The following is an 18,406-nucleotide window of genomic DNA, read 5'->3' on the forward strand; positions in this document are numbered from 1 at the left end:
GTGCAGTAAAATGTATTTTCCAATTAACCAAATTTGCCGATTTGTCCCGCTTGGACACTCTTATAATTTATAATGTAAAAGTGTTCTTTCTTTATCTAAAGACCAAGGTGACTGCTTTTAATTTTCTGTAACCTCTTTACACTTGATGTTCACCAGACTCATAATGTTAATTGGCTTCATATACGGATCATCAGTTTAATGAAGGAATAAATCCTATGTTGCTTTATGTCCCTCTGTTTTAACAATGATTGCTTTAATGAAGAATGTGACGTGTTTGAAATCAAAGCTGCAGGAGACATTAGGTGTTTTTTTCTTTAAAAAATTATGATTGAAATGCTTATTTAAAGCTAAAACCATGAGATTTCCATATTTCTAAAGGTTTTATTTAAATCATTCTCCGTGGAAAATACCGACACGTTCTTCAGCAAGTAACTTTTCTAGTTATGACTAGAGATTGAATAACACAGTTTTGTAACATAAACATCCCAATTAGGTTATTAAAATATCTCTGAGCTGATTTTATCCCACTGCAGTTTTCATTCAGAGTTTAAAACTCCTACTGAGTTCAAGAAGAGTTATGCCTGCCTAAATAAGGAGCATTTGAGTGTAACAAATACATCCCTTAGTCAGCCCACTGTGTTTTCATTGTTCACATGTAGATGAAGAAAAGTATAGGGGAGAAAGAATTGTCAGTTCACACACAAAAGCTCTGTATTGCTGTAATCTATTTCTCCCCATGGGGATTTTAGGATTTCGGGAGCAAGGGTAAAATGTAATGAAACACGGGCTCATGTAGAGGTAGGTGACTGCAAATCAGCGCATCAATTAGGCCAAGCTGGAAAGCAGCAATTAGACCGAACTGCATGTGCCGGTTATACTAGCTATGGCAGGTTTAAAATGTACAAAGCAAATGCATTCTGGTAATTGAACTTTTACGTTCCTGGTCCCACTTATAATGAAAGTAAGCTTTTTTTTTCTTCTTTTTTTTTTTTTTTTTTTTTCCCTCTAATGGGGAGCGCATATGATGGATATATTTTTTCTCATTTGAGAGCTTCAGTCTGGACTGAAACTACATGATCCTTAGGTATGGGAACATGCAACACAGAAGAGGAAAGTCTCTAATCAAGGTGTGGGACAGGGTTGAGCGATCAATGGACTTAGATAGAAATTTCAGGACATGGCAGAGGAAGCAGATGGGAGGGAAGGATATTAGCTAAAATTCCATACCACCGAGAAGTCGTTCAGTGTGCCAGGCCTGATTCCATGACCTCCCTGGTTTATGTCTCCACAAGTATTATACTCATTCAATGCTGGTCACACCATTATCACACCTTCTCCCAACCCTCCCTCCTCCATGCCATTACTGTATCTGAGAGAACTGTGCACTGCTTTTCAGTGCTGCCCAGAACTATACCCCATGGCCAGCACCATAAAAACATGCAGAAGGCAGCCCATAACCCATGCTTTGCCTTCACTCTCCACAGAGAACAAGAAAATACTCTGAGGCATCTCTAGAGGCACAGATGATTCGTCTGCCAGGAGGCCCATTCAATAGCAACAGTTCTCTAGGTGGGGCTGTGCCTTCACCCAACCTGTGCCTGGTCCCTGTGCTTGTCACCGTTTGAAGTGACTCAGTGAGGCTGGAACTATGCCGGGATTTGTTGAGGCAAAACAACACCGGTTTTCAGGGGGATTGTCTGTTTTTCTGTTTTTTGTTTGTTTGTTTGTTTTGGAAACGTCACATGAAGATGCTTCTTCCCAGATGTGCTCTTTCCCACTAAAATGAGTCTTCTAATCAAGATTTGTGAGAAAAGACTTCCAAGGGAGCAGCTATAAGAGTGAAAAAAAGTAGTAGCAATACTTGAAGGTAGGAAAATGAGGTACAGAAAGACTGACAGTTTCCTCAAGTTGTCCATGATGGACAAATACTGCAGAAGAGAGCAGTGGACTCAGAGTGTATAAGTCAGTATCTTAATCATTTGACCTTGGCTTTAGAAAAAAAATTTTTCTTTTCTTCTGTTTTTTGTTTTTCCCTAGAAGCTGCTGCTCTGGCTTGCCAGAATCCATTGTTTTTTAAAATTCAACAGATTTTACATAAATATGGATGACATGATTATTGATACTATTTACCCTGGTCAAAGGCAGAAAAGTGATTTCCTATCCCAAAAGGTACACAGAACTAATAGAAGATTGAAAGCTATGGAGGTCAGAGTTAAAAATTGAATGACACATGTCTATTTTACCATGAACTTGACAATTTATCTGTAATTTTTCAGATGTTTGGAAAGAACTGGCCTTTGACCTATATATACATCACTCATACTATTGTTTATTCCTGCTTTGTTTAAAAGAAGTACTTTTAGGAACAGGAATATAATACTCTTAAATATATCCTGATCCATGTAAAGCCCATAAAACAAATACCTGCTTTTCAAAGATGCTGACTATTGTCAAGAAACTATGTGATTTCCAAAACCCTGAAAACATCTTTCCAGAGACATGGTCTCTTTACTTCTCCATGACTCCTTGTGTGAACAGGACAGGATAATTGAACTTCTGGCAGAATAACTTTGCCTTAGATCTTTAGGTTAGTATGGAGATGGCCCAGCACCGTGTTTATGATACTTAGGTATTTTGCTGCTGTCATGGCCTTGTTTCTCGACAAGTGGGATAAAGCCAAATCTTCATTACAATATCAACAAGGTAAACCCTTGTGCTTATTCGATGAAATTCCTCTCCCCCTTTTTCTTCTTCTCATGATGGATGGGTGACAGTTTATATGTAACACCTCCTCAGTCCTTCAGCCCTACCCTTCTAACCATTCTTAAGTTCAAGCCAAGTTCATTCCTGCTCTAATACTTAGTAGTTGATTTCATGGGAAACTAGAACTAGGCCTTTCTCCATCCAAATCCCCCTGGAGTTATTTTGAATGATCTGGATGCTCTGCACTAGACATTTCTAAGGAAAGGCATTGCTGAAACACTGATAATGGTATTCACTGATATCCAGAGATTTGTTGATTCAGAGAATGAGATGGAACCATTTAAACAAGCTGAATATTATATGAATGAAGGAAAGGAGGAAATCATAATTTGTTCTTTGAGCTTATGAATTAGGCAATGCAGTGCCATGCAAAATTTAGAGGCAGGGTCCTACAGCATTCTAAAAAAAATTCAGCTTGAGAGACTATCCACGCCAACTTTCAGCTCTAGTTTAATGAATCTTATCTTTCCCAACATATTTTCTTAAATCAGGACCACAAAGCCCCCCCTCCACCCCTTCTGTGCCTCTGTCTCAGTTTCTTACCCTAAAATCCAGGTCCTTTCACAGTTTTAGGCACTTTGTAGCACTTGGTCTACATAAGAAATAAGCCTGAAAGGCTTCAGGCAGGAACAAATTATCACACATCATGGTACTTGCAAGGTCACTACCTATCAATGAAAGAGGTATAAACTAATTTGTGGTCTTACGTATAGATAAATAGCACAAAGAAGTTACAAAAATGTGCTGATCTCAAGATAGTGTGTGGTGAAAAAGGCAAGGCTGGGTAACCTTGAGGAGCACAAAGCTCTGGGCAGCTGATGGACTTCTTGTACCTACGGCTGGCCTTGCTCAAGAAGGAAGTGATATATGCATGAGCTGTCATCTGAGAAACAAGAGGAGAAGTGGAATGCCCATAGTCTTGCTGTTAATCAGTTTATTTACACTGCCTGACATTCTCTGGAGTTTATTTAGGATTTGCAATGTTCAAACCATCATTTATTTATTTATTTAAATTTAGGTTTATTTTCTTGGCCTGTCCTGAGCAAATTACATTTATATTTTCAAACTTTACATTCACATGTTATAGGTGCATTTGATTTGCAATCACAAATGTCAGAATGCATCTCTTTTGCAGCCCAAAATTAGTAGAAACCTGCTCAAAATATTTTTATTTTCTTTTTGAAGATTTAATGTTGATCTTTGAACACTGAAACTGTTCACAGAAAAAAAAAAAAGAAAAAAAAAAAAGAAAAAAAAAGCCCTTTTGACATTTTGTTCCAAAATTCATAAAACTTTTGCAAATGTCCAAAAGGCACTTGCAATGAAGAAAATGCTAAAATCACTTCAAATTACAAATGTAAAAATAATGTTGTTGAAATAAAAATAAATTATTATGGAACTCTGGAACATTTCAATGTGTAAAGTGCTTCTTTTAGCTTTTTGTCAAGCAAAAATTATGACAGCTGACTTGACTGCTTGACCCTGAACAGCCTCAGGTACCTGCGCCCAGGAGGAAAGCAGTGAGGCTGGAAGGTGTGGAGTCACAAAGCCAGTGGTGCCCTCAGGTGTGACCCCATGCCGTGCTCTGTCCTGTCCACTCACCAAAGACTGCTGTCTTTGAAACAGCTTCTGAGCTGCTTCTGTACACATCTGTAAACCAGTAGGAGGAACCAGATGGGAACTTGGTGGCTGTGGACCTGCCTCATGTGTAGAACATCAGTGGTTGCTGCATCCTCCAGAGGAGGGAGCTGGTGGGCAGCTGGAAATGGACACGGTGTGCAACCTCTGACTCCCATCCACCTGCACAGCAATTTTGAGCTCCCAAGGCTCTAAGGCCTGTTTGAAAACATCACTTGGGGACAACTCGTTGCCAGGGTTGTACCAACTGGAAATCAGTCTTGGGTTCGACTCTAAGAGTGTAAAACAAGGGCTGAAAATGCAGCACCTCACAAAACGTACCCTTGTAAGTCAGAAAGACTTACTACAATAATAACTATAAATGATATTTGGAAGCAGGAGATTATTATATTCTGGGAGAAATAATCCTAGGAGACCTCAAGACATCTCAGAAGTGATATGGATGTATTAGTGATTTGCTGACCCATTTTCCACCAGAAAAACAGAAAGCAAAATTTTGCATAATTGTACAGTACCAACTGAAAATAAAATAAGTCAACTACTTTCATTTCACAAGCTAGGCAATTACCAAGCCGACCTGTGTGAAATTCCCAGGGTAATACATAAATGTAAATAGGTTCACTCAGGAACAGTGGATTTCTATAGAGTCTTGAGAATTTAGAAATGGTTTTGCATTGCCATAATCTTAAAAGTGAGGTTTGTTTATTTTTTGTTTGTTTGTTTTTAACAAGACAAAATCTTTGTAAGAAAATAAGCAGAGAAACTCTGTCAAAACCCAGTGCTAAAACTAAATACCACATTTAGGAAATGTAAAGCTACTTAGGATGGGAAGCAACAAGCACCACACAGAGAAATGCAAAGTCTTGCACCTGAGAGGGAACAAATGACTCCTTTCAAGCTACCTGGAAGACACGGAACAGAACTTATACTGACTTGCAGCTATAGACACTGGTTTTACACTGCCTGATGATTCCGTCTAACCTGACAGTTCAAAGTTAACCAACCACGATTTCTGTGAGCGGATCTGAACCAGTATACTGGGACTTACGCCATAACACTGCTTTGTGTCATGAGGCCTGGATTTACAGCATCACCGGTTTCACTTCTCAGAAACAGGTCATTTTCCCACTTAGATGCAAAGCTATTGTTTTCCACAACTAAAACAGGCTGTGATCTCGCTCTGAATTAGGGCAGTTAATATCTGCATGAATCTATAACTGCACGCATCCTTGTGACAACAATAAGTTAGCAGTCCTTCTTGTTCTCTGAATGGCTTCTAGCAATAAAGCCAGTAAGAAGAAAGAAAACGTTCAATTAGCTGCTTTAAGGCACAATTGTCTCATTCACAACAGGTCATTTCACACCTGCTAACTACTCTCCTTGAAGGTGAGCTACACTCAACACCAGAAGGGGAGAAATGGCCTAGGTGTGACGTAGCTTTCTTCAAAGCCATTGAAATGCTTCCCTTGGAAGTGGCAATGTTCTCAAATCAGCCCTGAGCACCCCATCTCAGATAAGTAACACCATCCTGGTTCATGAACCAGGAGGAAGGCTGCCTCTGTGCAAACAGGAACGTAATATACCCATGGGTGTGTATAAAAACGAACCCACATGTGAAGTATTTGCATGTATGTATTTGTAAATGGTGCACACGGGATCTTAAAGGAGCTGGACTGGAGATGATCTGGAGTGTTCAGTACCTGTGGAAACACCCAGGCACCCAGCTCTGCTCCCCTCCTTTCAGGAGACAAGCTCCAGGACTATGAACCACGTACTACTTCTGGAGATCTTTTAAGTAAAACACAGAAATGCCACTTTTCCTACAAGGAGAACGGGCCCATAGTAAACACCCCAGGTGAAGCAGAGACAACTCAGCTCACTCCTAACTGGGTGCCTCATACCATGTTAAAGGCCTGCAGAGCAGAGGCCTAGCAGCTGCATGCAGCACCGCTGTGCTCCAGTTTCCTCAGACCAGGCACATTTCAGTTATCTTCCCCTCACAAAGGAAACCATTCCTGAGCAGTTCCTCCAGGCCAATCCCTTCTGCCTCATCATCCACAGGACACCCCCAGCATAGGATACCCCTCTCTTGCTTCAGCGCCAAGAAGCACCTTCCTCTATTCCTCATGACAGGAGCACCACAGAAATCCCACTTGTAGAAAATCCCACTTGTGGAACCACTTGTTCTACAGAGGACTGTGGAAATCTGATCTCTTATGGATTTGTGCTCTTTACCATTAGCTCTCCCCTAGAACATACCCAGATCCTGCTTAACATCCCACCACAGAGGTGACTGGGCCGGGTTTGGTGCCCTCCCCATGCCACACAATAACGAGCATGACTGCGTGCACCTCACTCACCCAGACCTCTTCAGTTCCAAATCTGGAACTCTGTGCCATGGCATTAAGTGCAACCCTGCAGCTTTAGCATGTGGTTGCATTTACTTCCTAGGCATCGTCTCAGAAATGGATCTCATCATCTATTTCTGCCTCTGAAATCCTGCTTTCCACATGCCTGTGGAAGTAAAACACAAGTTGTGTTATTTACCAGAGGAGAATCACACTGATGCCGTGCAACTGAGAGGATGCAGAGCCTCATGGTCTGTCAGAGACCCAAACCAGCAAACCTCAAGCTGCAGAGCTGGATGCCATACAGATGCACCACCAAGAATGGCAAAGTGGGGACCCTGCTTCCAGTCACCAGCTGAACCAGTGCAGACAGCCCTACGTGTGCTGTCACCGTGCCTTTGGTGAGGCCTGGAGTTGGCGGCAGTGGAGATGCTGCAAGGCTCTCACTCCTTCAGTGCAGGGCTCTCCTCTGCATACCTCTGAATTTGGGCGTCTGAGGTGTAGCACCCTGCATATAAAACCTGCAGTCATTCCATTTTGTTTCAGTTCTTTACAAGGTGAGCTTGTCAGGGCCAGATATGCTCCTCATCAGTACTGGTACAGTGTTTATTAGAGAATTTTGCTCCCAATCTTGCTCTCTCTTGGTGCTGCTGCGATGTAATGTGAAGTAACAACACAATCTGTGCCACCAGTCCTGCTCCAGACAGTCCATTCTGAAGACTAGCTACATTCCCTTTGAACCCCTAGCTGTTGCTTTTTGGCATTCCACCTACACATGCCATGTTCTGCTTGTTGCATTTCTTTTCCAGAATTCTTATTTATTTCTGTTGACTAACAGGAAGAAAATGCACCCTTAAATAAAAAAAAAAAATATATATATATATATATATATATTAAAAAAAAGCAGCAGAATACTTATGCTTAATTGTTATTCTAATTACAAGTTTCGGTGCAGTGTAAATTTTTTCCCCTGGCATTATTATGAACCTCATTTCCTTACAAAGTCCAGGATAAACAATTCCAATATATTTTGTTTTAATTATCAGGGTTTAATGGGGCATAATGAGACTATGTTGAGTGGCGCAGAAAAAAATAATAATTTAATGTGTGCAAAACTACTGAGCGTTCCTAGCTTGACTGTGCATATTTAACCTATTGTGGTGCAGCACAGTGTTAACTAACATTCAGTGTGGCCATCATTTATTTATCAATTTTACCTCCATTTCAATGGAAAATTTGTCTTTTTCTCCTAGCATCTGAAACATAAGGAAACTCATTAGGATATCCTGGAAAAAAAAAAAAAGGATAATTCTCTGAACTGAGCAATGAAAGCTTGCTGCTATGATGCAGCTGCTATGCAGCTTGTGGTTCTATAAACATTTGTCAGGTTATGGACAGAAGACTGGAATGTGTTGTATGCCGAAGCTGCCCCAGCCAGTTTGTTCCACATACAGTCCTTCTCCCAGCGTTACTTGACAGTGAAAACTGCTGGCTTCAATTCCAAGGGTCCCTACTAAAACAAGCATAGATAACATCAGCTGAAGTCACCATTAAGAAACACCCTTGTCTGGACTCTCACTATAGGTGTGTTTTCCCACTCCCAAGGTATGGTTCCTACAGACTTAAAATGCCACAGATACTTTGTGGTGAAAGGGAAATAATGCAAAACAGCAACCCGGGAAATAAACCAGTAAAGCCAGATTATGACCCTTTTCTCTTTCCAAGGTGCCTTTGCCAGTGGCACTGAATCCAACAGCTGAAAGTGGCTAATGCAGCAGGTAGCACCAGCCTGCTATCAGACTTTTATTGCACCTTACTAGGCTTACTATAAACTTTTTTTTTTGTTTTTAAGAAACAAACAAACAAAAAACCACAGAAATCTTACCTAGGAAGATTTGGCTTTTTCTCTAGGAATTCTGAACATGCAGCGATGTGGTCAGCATGGCAGTGGCAATGAAAAAGTTGCTCTGCAGAAAGCATAAACACATTTGTTCTGTCATGCTGGGTACACACAGTCCATTTGAAACCTTCATTTCTACTGGATTCCCTTTGCCTGCACTGTACAGCTCATACACCCACAGTTCATCCCGCAGTCTGCTGGAGGGAAACACAGGAATCCCATCATCACAGCTTATTTCCCTCAGTTTGGGGGAATCGAGCCTTTTGTCCCCAACAGAAGTGAGCTTCCTGAATGCTCCACTGCCTGTTCTAGTCTGGACTGAGCACTTTTGCCTTTACTGCTGCTCTCAGAACGGCAGTTCTGCTCTTGGTTACTCTCAGAGCTGTTCTGACATCAGTATCTAAGCCCCGCTGGCCACTTACAACAACCTCTGCGATCTTTTATTAACAGAAGTAACTAGGCAGGAGAAAACCCTTCTCTCCACACTGACTCATGCATGCCATCCTGTCTAAATTCTTGTCTTGCTCAGGGCCCTCTACCCCACCCATTCCAGGCTGTAGTTCTGGTAAGTACGTGCCTGGTCTACACACATGGGGTACAGTCTTCCCATCCATATATTATAATGTGAATAACAGCATTTATTTCATCTTAGCTTTCTAATTTACTGAAACGTTAATAAAGGCATCACAAGATAGCACAACACACCCACAAATAAGGCCTTACAGACCAAGAAAAATTGAAAGCATCTCAGGTATGAAGGTCAAGACCTACTTCAGGCAGGTTTTGTTACAAACACCATGTGTGAAGAACCCTGAAGAACTTTAGTATCTACACCTAACTACAGTGAGAGTTACAAGAAGCTTCAATGCCAATTTCACTTCAGAAATAACTACTGGATCCTGCCTGAAGGGAAACGCTTCTGTTTATTCATTCTACTCCTGATATGGAGTCAGAGGTCTTGATTCAGTGCCCATCGAGGCCACTGAGAATGTCCTCTCTTCTGGCAAAGTATTTGATTCATGACTTTGGGAAGGTGGTTCAAATACAGCACAGACACACACACAAAAATGCAATGTTACACTGCATAATTTTATTTGAAAATTAATGTTTTGTATTACAGATTAAGTTAATATACTCCAAGTATTTTGTTTTTAAATAAAATAATTTTCTTAATTACAGTCATCAGTATTTACACAAAGAAAAAACATTTACATAAATATTTTTTCTGTTATTTTTTTTTAACATGTATCACATTGGAGTAAAAATATTCTCCTTGAAGGTTCTATCCAAGTTCTGTGAGATGTTGGCCTCCTTCAAGGCCACCTTAAGTTACAACTCAATGAGTTGACTGAAGAACTGCAGGCTGTTTGCCTGCATTAGGTAGTAGCAAGACTTGAAGACCTCAGGGAACCCCTTCTAAGCCTGTGTCCTATGCTTTAAGGAAGAATGAAAGGGAATCGGTTGAGTACTTTCCATCAAACTTGCCTTTGGCGCAGGACCAGGGCAGCATCCAGCATGTTCTCAGACCTCCGAAGTTTGATCTTTTTTTTTCCATCCAACTGAACTAGGGAAGTTCCAGCCCAAGCTTAGGATCCCATTGTACAGCCACTCACTGTACAATGCACACTCAAGGGAAACCTCTGCTGCCAGAGAGCATAACAGCCACAGCAAACCATGGTGGAAGAATTTTGACTCAGAATGGGACTGGTTGACCCTCCATCATACAGAGCTGCAGCACTGAGTCAGAAGCCAAGTTTGCTGATGCCCAGATATATACTGACCTGTTTCCCTTGGATTGCCTAGCACTAGCAAGTCCCAGAAGGACTTACAAGGAGGTCCCTGCATTTGGCAGAACTGCAGATGGAAAAGGGGGAAGAAGTGCATTACCATCTGTAGTTTATGCATTACTCAGAAGAGGCCTCTGAGGTTAGCTCTGGGCAAACACTTATCCTCAAAGCTCTGTATAGGAACATACATCCCCACTGGATCATGAACAGCCAAAGCTAAATAAGGTTATGTTACTAAGAGACTTGCACCTCCACAGTGGATTGAGGCAGCATGACATACCTATTACTTAGGATATTCAGAGCCTCAACATACAGAACAGGATCTTAATGTGTTTGGACTCTTTCACATAACAAATTGTTTCTAATGGTTTCCTCTGGTTTACAGGCACAGAGCTTTCCATGCAGGTCAGCATACTCACTAGAAGCCGATAGCTCTTTCTTGGAAAGCCAGTGTTAAACTCCTTTCTGCACTGCCACGGAGAGAGAAGAAGGGTTTGAAGCACTGGCGAGCTTCCGGCTCTCCCGACCCATAATCTGAAACGCCATTTACCTTGGTATCTTCAGTGGCAAATTGGAAACTGAATCCAAGTGCATGCCAAATATGTACCAAAAAATGTTCTGTTAATGACAACCGCACCTTGTTGCCACCATGTCTTTGTAATTTTTAAGGACCACATTCTCTTTGTCATCAAAGTAGAGGAGATTGAGGGATTTCAGTTCATCCGGAACACAGCAGGGTGTGCTGACATCTTGAGACAGTTTAAGCGTATGGACTATGGACTGAACAGTGGCATGGTTTGTTGCATTTTGACTTTCCCCCAAGGGGAAAAGACAAGATCCTCTGCAGTAAAATGCATTGTATCCACTTGGGTAAATAATCCATCCTGACCAGCCAATAGCATGGAAGTCAACGTAGAGTTCCCTCCGATGACATGCTGTAACCTGGCTTTTGGTAGAAGATGCTGCTGCAGCCCGAGGTTCCCTCCTCCTGCTTGCATTGTTGTTTTCAATGATCTGAGGTTCATGAGGCACACCTAACAAAGCGTCATTTTCGGCAGGGTTCAGCTCTGGTTCAGAAAGGAAGTTGTGTGTTAATCTTTTTCACAGTAAGTTCATTTATTCTTTAAGTACAGCATTCTGCAAGAAAATCTATTTCAGAAATTTACATCAAAGTCTTCAGAGCAGATTTTAAAATGACAAATTGTGAAAGTACTGGAAGAGGTGTGTATTCAATTGCCATTTCAGAAACTGACAAATCTCTGTTCCTTTTGTGGCCTAAAAGGCCTCAATTCGACAGAAACAAAAGCTTACTGATATACTTAAGTTTATATTCTCTAAACTTCACAGGCCCCTTTCAGGGCTATCTGTGGTCAGAATGTAATTAATGGCCTTTGTCTGGCTACTCCTACATCACACGTGCTGAGAAGTGCTAACAAAGGGTGGAGATCACAGGTGTTTTCTCTCACTGGTGTTCTCCCAGTAACTACCCATACACTTCCAAAATAGTGCTTTCCTGTAAGGGAGTATTTTTGAAAATCTTTTTTTTTTCTCTTCAATTTTCAGCTCTGAAAAAATAAAACTAGGCTTAGAGAACTCTGCTAGAGAATGTAGCTCCATGACAATTGGTTTGCTTTCTTAAGGTATCTTCTGAGAACCCTTGATAAATATTCACGGAGACCTCAAGATTCATAAACACAGGCTGAAAACCACTGACATATAGGCTGCTAGAACAAATCTTTGTAGATGCACTGATCACGAGCAACAGGTAGGTTTACAGAGTTTTCTCATTGAGAAACAGTAATCGGTTTTTTGATTCTGGCATAGTATCACATACAACAGAGGTTGATATTGGTTAAATTGGGATTTAGGATTCCACTACAATAGTTTCCTGTTGAGAACAAAAATGAACAGTCTAGCCTATTTCTTTTTGGTATCCTTTTCACCATCTAGTTCTTAATATTGACACAAGTCCTACCTAGTTTCTTTCTAATGTGCAAATGCAATGATTTACCAAACAGACCCTCCAAACCCAAAACAGAATCTTTTTTTTCCCCTCCTTCCAGCTTTTGCTCCTCGCATTTATCTCAGACTCTAAAACACAGCCTTAGCTGGTTTTACTAGAAGACCAGCAGGAGAGGTAGAACTAGTGTTTTGTAATTTAATGGATGAGGGTGTTGTCTTTGATGGAAAAAAGCCTTTAGTCACAATGCTAATTAGTCAATGAAGTTAAACAGGTGCTTAAAAACCAAGCCAAGGACAGAAAGGTTTAAATTGCTTACCTAACAACCTCTTCTACTCTTAAAAACTGCACTTAATAACTGTACTAACAGTTGCTTTACCAGCATTTTCACAGTTTTCCAGGTCACTGAGTTTTTTCAGCCTAAACCAAAAACTACAATTTTCGTGCAAACTTCACCACACAGGTAAAATAAATAATAATTATGAAAGAGTGAGAACTCCCACCTCTCTACAAACAAAATAAACCAAGTTCCCTCTAGGCTTTGCGTATTTCCTGAAAACACAACTTCTTTGAGTAGAGGTGACTTAGAAGTTATGTCAGCTGAACTACAAGCAAGAACTATCAAAGCAAACTCTGGTCAGTGATAAAGATGAACTTCCACTAGGCTCAACCCTGAGCATAAATACTGAGATGAGGTATACATGAGGCAACAGAAGGTAACAGAAGATAACAGCTCATATCCTAAAATAGAACTGCTGTTGTGTGAACTTACTTGTGGAAGAGGGTACAAAGCTGGAAGACCTTCGTTTATTACTGTTGGTGAAGAGGACAAGGAGAGCATTTCTACTCTCCTGCAAATTGCCCTGGCTCTTCGCAAATGTAACCAGGTTGTGCTCAATTTTATTGCTGAATGCATGTGTTGCAGTTATCAAAAAGCCGTGGTTGGAGTTGCTGTTTCCGACCCACTTGGAAACCTGGTAATGAAAACAAAATGAGAAAATATTGTTTCAATAATCTTACTACTGCATTGTGATTAAGGATCATTTGTATTAAGAAAAGGGAACAGTCTATGGGAGTGTAAGAACATATATTATCATATAAGCGAGGTAACTGTATAGTAAAGGCTGAATTGAGTTAAATATTTAAACCAATAATTCAGCATTTAAAAATACCATATACATTCTCTAAAGATGCATTTATATGAAGATAATTAATTTTAGGGAAATTTACTACTGAATAGATGAGTCTAGGAGTTAAAATTAACATTGAAATAAATCCTCTGACTTTAGCCAGAACCTTATTTTTCCTAGTAATCTTATTAAGAGAATAATATGAACTCTCCAGACTTTTCACACTATTAAAACTCATTTAAATCTTAACACAAACGTGGCATTTGAAGAAATAAACATATTTGAAGAAATCAAGCAAATTTACTTCATCTAATTGTTATAGTTACAGCCTAATAGATAAGGCCAGGCCCCTCTCAAGCAAGGCTATTATGAACTACGATGCAACTTAAACCAATCATTCGAGCATGCTGTTCAATCTGATTATAAAGCTTAGGCAACTAAAATCATGGTCAGAGTACAGATTTAAACCTCAGAAGCTATTTTAAACCTTATTTGTGTTTTTGCTATGGAAAAGCATTCAAATATTGATATAGTTTATGGATATCTACAAAACAAATCTTCAAACTAGCAATTACTGAATTCTTCAGACAAAGTTAAAACAAAAAGCATTCCAACCATGATAAATTTCAGAAACACAATGTTAAAGTACACTGTACTTCTGCTCTACGATAATTTGACAAGGATAAAAAGAGAGAAATTAAAACCTACTCTTACTCCACAATCAATGCCATCTCCTTTGACAGCCTACGGACTAACATGCTTTAATCACACTGACATACTTGGCCTGATGTCTCTCCTATTGACTAGGTTTGGGTTACTCAATTCTCATCATGTCTGTGGTGCTAGCAGCAAATAAACACTTCTTTAATCCAGGCAGCACCATGTGTATTTCAGAGGTAGACAGAGAGAAAGCTTCTCCCACTGCTGCTGTCCTTCCGTTTGAATTGAGCACAGAACCCAGCACTGAGGGCAACGCTGGAGTTACGAGCTGACTGCTGCTGTAGCAGAAGATTTAGAACTAAAAACTGAAGACAGAAATCGCTGCTTACTGTCTGTGTGACGTTGAATACTTCCCAGCCTTCTGTGTACAGAGACAATAATCTTGATGCAATGAGATGTTTTTTTTGCGGCTTACTTCCACCCTCCAAGAGTTCGTACAATTCCACCTTGAAAAGAACAATACAATATTACAGTAAGAGGTGACAGTAATTGTTTTTCCAGCAAAACAAAAAGGATCAAGATTATACACTTTTTTTGTCACATCATACCAAAAAGTTGTTGTTAGGTAGTTCAACAGAAAAACAAGTATCAGTCCATACACCTACTTTGAGATGTGTACAGAGGCAGGACACCGGACTGTTTAAAGCAATTACTAGAATGTTTGACGCTATAGAAGAAGAACCCGACTGTCCCTTGCCTTTCTCTTTGGAACATCTGATACTGTCAAAATCTTCCCTTACTCTGCACCTTTGCCCTCAGGTTTGCAAGAAGTCTGAGTATGCCCTTTGCCAAAGGTACAGATACACTCATTAACAAGAGCCCTCTATAAAACCTTATCTTTCCACGAATCCTATGCTGCTATTAGTAGTAGCAGTATTTTAAGAGACGAGCAGTCAAATTTCCATCTGAATTTCAAAATATCTAACCCCAGAAAAGCATGGTGCAGTTTGAGATAGGTCTGACAAGGGCATCTTTAGGGATAGCTGACTGCCACAGGGACAAAAGGCCAGAACAGTGCCAAGCCAAACCCTGCTGCTACTTCTTCGCATGCTTGAGACAAAGAGCGTATTATTCCACACTGAGGACAATAATCTAATAAAAATAAAGCAGGTTTATGTAGTAAGTGGTTCCGCTCGCCTTTCCTTTCTCGTTTTCTCCCAGTATTATTAACGACAAAACCGCAGTAAACGCGTAATCAGGCGGTCGCCTCCCCACTTACTTTGCAGAAGTGCTGCCCCTCGGACCTGGCCACACGTTTCCTCTTCAGCTTGAAAACTCGGAACTCGGCCTTCAGCATCTGCTCGCCCCTCTCGATGGCGCTGATGTCGAAGTAGAAGCGCTGCTGGTGCAGCCGAACCTCGCAAGACCCTTCCCGAGGCACCCCTCGGGCCACGGCCCCGCCGCCCCCCGGCACCCCCGGCCCGCCCCGGTCCTCGAAGCTGCGCACCACGTCGCCCTCCAGCAGGCCGGGGGCGCGGGTGATGCCGTTGGCGTCGGCCACCTTGTTGAAGAGATCCACCATGAACTGCGGCGGCTTTTTGCGGGGCAGCACGTCGGGGGGCAGCTCCTCGATGTCGAAGACCTCCCGCAGCCGCTGCAGCGCCGCGGCCAGCACCTCGTCCCGCGGGCCGGCGGCCAGGGGCAGGGCGCTCGCCGCCGCCATGCCCAGCAGCCAGGCCAGGCCCAGCCACGGCCGAGGGCCCGCCATAGCCGGCGGACGGGCCCCACGCCTCGCCCGGGCCGTCGAGGCCCCGAACGGCTCCGCGGGGCACGGCCGCGGGGGCGGTAGCGGCGGAGGGCCGCCCGCCCGCAGCGCTGCCTCTCCCCCGCCCTCGGCACGGGCAGCTCGAGCCCGCCCAGCGGCCGCCCCGGGGCGATTTTACCTTGCTGAGGGCTCGCCCTGCGCTGCCGGTGGTGGTTGTGCCGCCTGGGCCATCGCTCCCCTTCCAGGCAGAAAGGAGAGGAAAGGTATGGGGCAGGTGGAGAGGTCTGGCCTTCCCTGCTTAGGCTACGTGGGACGGGAGCACTGGCACTGAGCAAGAATATGGGCCCATGAGGGAAGGAGGTGGTGTCAAAGAGGCTGTAGCTGCACTAATTAGGCTCCCCACCCACTCCCAAATTACCCATTTAAAATAATAGTAATAAAAAGGTACAACCTGGATCATCCAAACAGCTCTGCTACACTCACCTTTTGCTGCTCTGAAGCTCCCGAGCCAGTTAGTGGTGTGGCTTTTCAGCTCCAGACTCCTTCCTGCTGTCACTCCTTCCAGTCTTCAGCGATTGCTGAAGCCAAACGTTTGGAAAAAAATGGATAGTTATTGTTGCTATGCTTTATTTATTTATTTGTTTGTTTGTTTTCTACCTGGAGACCGATTTGCTGGTCCAGTTCACCACATAAAGTGCAGAGGGCTGACAGAGGAAAATGAGAAGCTGCAATGGGTTAATCAGGCCAGTTTAAAGAGCGCTGTTGCTGCACAAAAAGCTACAGCCAACTTTGATCCTCAGAACTCTCCAGTTGTCTTCTATGGTCTGTAGGTATCTCGGCTCATGGGTAACAGCAGTGGTGGTTGAAATACCATTTATTGCAACTACTTGCCTGAGAGCATGGAAAAAAGACTAGTAAGATGCAAGAAATCATCACTAGACAGTTTTTCAGTCATCCTAATAGTTCAGCTTCCACTCCACTGCTTCTTTACATGCTCATCCTCACAAACCCTACCCTGCCCTTGGGCCTCTTCATTTACTCCTAGTATCCTCCCTAGGCATGTACCTCCATTTCTACTCCCGTGGTGCTGCTTCTAGACATTAATGCCTGGAAACGCATAGCTAGGGTTCCCAAACAACCTTAACTCTGCCCTAGAGGCAAAGATTTATGAAAAAATCCTCTCTGTTTAATATAAGCTGGGACCACAAACAATGAAATGCCTCAATCATAGTAGTGCAACTGCAGAAATTCCAGCCTACTGTTAGCCAAAGATAACCCACTGAGTGCTGTGTTCTTTTATTTTCACATTTCTGATTAGGCAAACAACATAATGAAAGCCTCGCTCCCTATTCTTTCGTAAGACTGTATGACTCACCACTTATGTAAGCCTTATAGAGGAGTTGGTCATAGCTCCACTGATGATACTACATACTAGTTTGCAATTAGTGCAAGGCTTCAACCTCCCTATACTGTATCATAAAAATAGTACGTTCTCTCAACTTACATGTTGTGAGCAGTGTGGCTCTGGGAGCCCGGGAAAAGTGGGGAATCTGTAGGGAACTATGATAGATAGTTAACAACATAAAATTATAGGTGGATTCTCTAAAGATTTCAGCATTGGCATTGTTTTTCCTTCTCCCTCTCTCAAGCGACTGGATAAACAGCTTGGAGGGTCTGCAGAGTTCAAAATTGTCTGACTTACAGGCGTAGCTTATGGGTAAGAGCAGTGGGATTTATTATGTGGCCTGTTGTTTCATCTGTGATGACATTACAATTAGTATGGGACGTCAATACTGAAACAGTGTGGTTATCCTGTGTATTGCTGGTGGGCAGAGCAAAGTTTACTTGGAAGTCTTCATTGCATATTTCAGAGCCTTAGCAAATTTGGATTTAAATGTAAGTCCAACCCTGCCATCCAGAAATGAAGAGCTCAGCTCTGAATATACTCCCCTCTCTCCCTTAAGTTACCAGTATTTGTTTAATTTTCATAGCCAGTGGATAGAGCAGCTTGGAAGTTGTATCTTTCTCAGCACAGCCAGCTGCCCGACACTTCTCTCTCTCTAGGTTCTGTAGTTCCTGGTTCAGTGACTCACAATAATTTCTTCTTTCTGGATAAAAAGGGTAATTTTCCATGCCCTGAGCACAGCATAATGCACTGCAGTCTTCCCTGTGGCTTTTTCAGGCAGGGAGCAGGAACACCAAGTTGTTTTACTTGCTTCATAGCAGCTGCCTTAGACCCATTTTGAAAGGAAAAGAGGAATGACCTTTGTGTGAACGGGTTTAGACTCCCCTTTACTTCTGATCTTAGTAGAGGAGCAAAACCAGGGCCACCAACCAAAGTTTAGAATTACTAAAGAAAACTTCATCTTCTCAGTGTCAGCTAAGGAATGGAACTGTACCACATCAGCGATACCGTGTGAAGTAGGAGCGCTGACGTCACCTCAGAGCCTAGAAT

General features: G+C 42.2%; 1 protein-coding gene across 1 annotated transcript; it reads right to left on the bottom strand.

The window, feature by feature from the left end:
• Nucleotides 1-9,978: 9,978 nt before the first annotated feature.
• Nucleotides 9,979-15,969, bottom strand: LOC121072945 (bone morphogenetic protein 2-like). The gene is made up of 4 exons (XM_040563268.1): nt 15,466-15,969; nt 14,576-14,692; nt 13,169-13,370; nt 9,979-11,503 (listed from the first exon to the last, which is right to left on the bottom strand). Exons 1-4 carry the CDS (start codon nt 15,952-15,954, stop codon nt 11,058-11,060), a joined length of 1,254 nt encoding a protein of 417 aa, XP_040419202.1. The 5' UTR covers nt 15,955-15,969; the 3' UTR covers nt 9,979-11,057.
• Between the last annotated feature and the right edge of the window lie 2,437 nt (nt 15,970-18,406).

This window comes from Cygnus olor, chromosome 7 (assembly GCF_009769625.2).
Source record: "Cygnus olor isolate bCygOlo1 chromosome 7, bCygOlo1.pri.v2, whole genome shotgun sequence".
Lineage (NCBI taxonomy): Eukaryota > Metazoa > Chordata > Aves > Anseriformes > Anatidae > Cygnus > Cygnus olor.

Excerpts from the sequence above, each read along its gene's own strand:
- LOC121072945 (XM_040563268.1), bottom strand. The coding sequence starts at position 15,954 with ATGGCGGGCCCTCGGCCGTGGCTGGGCCTGGCCTGGCTGCTGGGCATG. Across the intron at positions 14,693-15,465 it reads AGGGGCAGCACTTCTGCAAA|GTGGAATTGTACGAACTCTT; the intron begins GTAAGTGGGGAG and ends GTTCTTTTCAAG. Across the intron at positions 13,371-14,575 it reads TATTCAACGTCACACAGACA|GTTTCCAAGTGGGTCGGAAA; the intron begins GTAAGCAGCGAT and ends TTTCATTACCAG.